The sequence below is a fragment of the Teleopsis dalmanni genome, chromosome 2, assembly GCF_002237135.1.
Source record: "Teleopsis dalmanni isolate 2A chromosome 2, ASM223713v2, whole genome shotgun sequence".
NCBI classification, from domain to species: domain Eukaryota; kingdom Metazoa; phylum Arthropoda; class Insecta; order Diptera; family Diopsidae; genus Teleopsis; species Teleopsis dalmanni.
This window is the reverse complement of record NC_051847.1, coordinates 39649535-39653664: the sequence shown is the minus strand read 5'-3', so window position 1 is coordinate 39653664 and position 4130 is coordinate 39649535. Positions and strand designations below refer to the sequence as shown.

The 4130-nt window shown below is 27.8% G+C and overlaps 1 protein-coding gene across 1 annotated transcript; it reads right to left on the bottom strand.

Annotated features, from left to right (window-relative positions):
- Positions 1 to 2978: 2978 nt before the first annotated feature.
- On the bottom strand, positions 2979 to 4130 carry LOC119674358. The gene is made up of 4 exons (XM_038085495.1): positions 3849 to 4130; positions 3621 to 3780; positions 3416 to 3559; positions 2979 to 3358 (listed from the first exon to the last, which is right to left on the bottom strand). Exons 1-4 carry the CDS (start codon positions 4128 to 4130, stop codon positions 2979 to 2981), a joined length of 966 nt encoding a protein of 321 aa, XP_037941423.1.

The following is a 4130-nucleotide window of genomic DNA, read 5'->3' as shown; positions in this document are numbered from 1 at the left end:
TTGTTCTACTATTCTTTGCTCTTGCAGACTAACTAAATGGTTTTTTTTTGCAAGGGTAGGTGAGAAAATATTATTGAAGGTGATCCATATACTTTGTTTTTGTATTTTGTATTTTTCTTGAAATATATGATTCGCTTGTGTGCACAAGTTCTTCCCAATGACTTTAGATTTGATTTTTATTCAAATTTAATATTGACCTCATATGAGGATTGCGTATGAAAAAATGTGTAAGCACTGAAAGTAGCGCAATTGTGGTAGTTGTTAGTGTAAATACAGTTAATATGCTTGGCAGTGAAGGCATTGTTAGGCCTTATAGTAGCAATGATAACATAATGTATATTAATACACATTATTTTGTTCAAAAATTAACAGTAATATTAATTAATATTTAATATTAATTAATGTTTTATATTTTAATATATATATTTATATACATGTTCATTATAGATTATAGAGGTAGTAACTTATAACGAGGAGAAAATAATTTTACTATTAAAATACTAGTAAGCATACGTGATATAATGGGTTATATTGTTTATATGTTTATTCGTTGAGAATTAATGTATTTTTTAACAGATTACATGTTTTTTATTAAATGTATTTAAATTACATTTTTTTTTATTTCTTAATTTTTGACCATAATATTACTAATGGTGCTTTTGATTCATAAATCTGAATTCAATCTAGATTTAGTCGTGATCTGTCAATTATTGTTACCCAATCGAACATTTTCAAAGACATTACATATTATTATAGTTTTCTTAGTGGGAGTTTATATTTTCATAAATACATATGTTGAATCAAACTACACAGCATCTGTCAGGTCATATAAAACAGCTGTTAATTTTAGAGTAATCTTGGTACACTGGCAAAACATTTGGAGTATATTATAAACACCATTGCATATTTACTTATACAGGGGACCCTTCTGTTGTCAAATTAGTCTTGTTAATTAATTGCTATAGTTTAACTAGCAAGAAAATAATTACTAATTTGTAACTTTTGTTATTTTTTTAAATTTAATTTTATACCAATTAACTTAAAGATATACGGCATAAACGTTTATAGATGTTTGAAAAAGGTGACAGCATTTATAAAATAAAAAAATGTGCAAGACATATATAAGCCTAATCAAATGATTGGTAACATTGTAACATACCATAACGCAACACTTTAAATTATATCACTTTAACATTAAAATCTTGCTTTATATGACATTGTCGAACACAAAACTTGATATAAAGACATTTATTGAATTATCATTTTAAAATTGAAACTTTAATATAAAAAACATACTTTAAATATTTTTAGTAATCGTATATATTACAATATATGTTGCAAATTTCTCTAGGAAAATATTGTGCCTCTTAACATAACCACTTAAAGATTAAACCCAGAATTATCCCATCTTACTGTTTCGATTTTAAGTTGGCATTTTCTGACAAATTCTCTAAAAAACGAAACGATTAATATAAGTTCTTAAATTATATTATATATATACAATCATGTTTGAACATTATAATAACATTCATTGAATGAATTTTGTATTTCTAATATTCTTTACATATTAAACTAACCTTTATTCAATAAGATATCAAATATTTTATTGATTGGGTATTCGAATATGAGAGTCAAAATGAACGATAAACTCCAGGCAACACACTGGAACAATATTAAGCGCTGAATCTTAAATTTCGAATATTAATATTTAATCTTAAACGGTAAACGAGCGTACTCACAAACTGTAAGTTATTTGAATATAATGGTTGTCGAATATATCCAAATAATATATACAATGCTGCCATATGCCAGAGATATAATTGATAAACAATTCTAGACATCTTCACCACAAACGCTGAACTCAAACCCATACGCATAATTCCTATATTTCACATAGAAAATAAATATGCATCATAATTAAATACATAATTATATATAATCCAGTATTTGTACCTCCAAGTTTAAATGTTAAGCCCAGAATTAATATACAGTACCCCAAAGCCCAGATATTACAAAGAATGTGAGATGTCAGGCTACTCAATGCTGGATTGTCCTCAACCGATTTAAATTTGAAACGTGGTAAAATTGAGACAGCAACATATAAGATCCACCAACCAATTTCATATATAAAGACACCCTTGAACGACTTGTGATTAGTTCTCTTTTTGATTTCCATATATATTTCACCGGTTATGATACCGAATAGATATATACCCACAGTGCTGTAAGGTGTGAAGAGCACCTTTAAGTTGTAATCAATGTATTGATACTCCATATATCGTAGACTTCTATTATAAACAAAACAAAATATTTTGAGATAATAATTATGTATAACGGCTACAAGCTTTATGACCTACTCAGAATGAACAAGTGTTGAATATATGGCATTAAAGTAATTTGCCAAAAGTGGGGGCAGTAATATAGATATAGCAGTAATGACGGCATAAATAAATTTCTTGTACTGAGGATATCTATAATATATATAATTGTTGTTAGTATTAATGAACTAATAAATTCCGTATATTTTGTACTTAGCATTAAACGTCAATATTATCAGAAAGAATACAAATAGTTGCATATCAACAGCAACGAACCAAGTTTGAAACGAGGCCTGTAATTAAAAATTCCTGAACGGGTTCTGTAAAAAAATTATTACATTTTCCTACATACACTATTGGAAAAATTGTTGATGAACAATAGACTTTTCCACCAATTTTCACGAGCATTTGTTTGGTGATGTTGTATGGTATGAATCCAATTAGGTCCATCTGAAAGTTGTTCCAGAAGAGTGCCAAAAAAAAAAATCATCAAAACTAGAGATGGAATTAACCTTTAATAAAAAAAAAGTATTTACTAAACATTTTCAAATAAGTTTATCGAATTTTTAAATAATTTTTAAAGATACATACGCAAAACGAATAAAACTATAAACCAATGAACTTTTCAACAAAAGTACAGGTCATAATTTTAAATTGTTCCTACCTTAAATAACGATAAAAAATCGCTTTCACAATGACTTTGAAACAATGATTCCAACTGCTTTTATTATTAATATTCAATCTATTCTTAAAGTTATAAAACAACATAAATCCACTCATCAATAAAAATATCGAGTTCATATTCACAACTCCGTGTATCGTAATTGGTACCATAGTCCTTCTGGCGCGATCTTCACAATAATGTGAATTTGATACTGGAAATCCTCCTTGCGAGCCAACAAAATGTCCATAAGTATTCAGAAAATGTCCTACTACCTTTAAGCCATTAAAGAATTTCAAATCGTCGGTACCTCTGTACTGAGTCTCTGTTAACTTAAAATAATTTCTTTTGAGAGAAAATGAAGTCAACAATTTTTGAACTAGAATTAAAAAGATATTAAATAATTAGACCCAAGTGCAGACTCATATATTCCTACATTTGCTGGTTAATTTTATTTCATAAAATTTTGCCTGCGAGTCCAATGGTTCCTTTGACTTCAAATAAAAATCGTAACAAGTTGACACAATGCAACTAAATATTATGCAAACTACAAAAAATATGAACGATTTATCTGCAGTATCTAGAAGAGTATATATATTTGGATATATTACACTTTTATTATAAAGAAATTTTTTATTTACCATAGCCTTGTGGTTTTCTACTATCTATACAGTATTCAATGTTAGAACGCAATTGCAAGCCATATTTATTTTGATATTCATGGTTAAGACATTTATTTATCAACTCATCATATTTCTCCCGATAATTAGCAGAATGATTTCCAGCATGTATCGTTGCTACCTGAATATATTGAAAAATCAATTTTAGTCCATCATTTTGTAATGTAGGTATTTTCTAAAATAACTTGCTTCTTTATTTAAAGTGGATCCAATATAGAATTGATTAAATTGCGATGGATCCATTGTAGCTGCCAAAGATTTACAACGCTCTATGCAAGTTCCTATAAATATTACATCGTGTCGATATCGGTATTTCTGTTTGGAGTTATATGAATATTTTTCTATAGCCTTCCAAATTTGTGAGTTGTTATTTGGAACAACTTCAGTATAAGATAAACAAAAAACTCCATGGCCGTCATTGTTCTCATATAAACACGAATCGTAATCATCATATTGGGTAATTGGCGGCAT

Coding starts and splice junctions, on each gene's coding strand:
- LOC119674358 (XM_038085495.1), bottom strand. CDS start 4,130: ATGCCGCCAATTACCCAATATGATGATTACGATTCGTGTTTATATGAG. Junction 3,781..3,848: donor GATCCACTTTAAATAAAGAA/GCAAGTTATTTT, acceptor CAATATATTCAG/GTAGCAACGATACATGCTGG. Junction 3,560..3,620: donor TAGAAAACCACAAGGCTATG/GTAAATAAAAAA, acceptor ATACTCTTCTAG/ATACTGCAGATAAATCGTTC.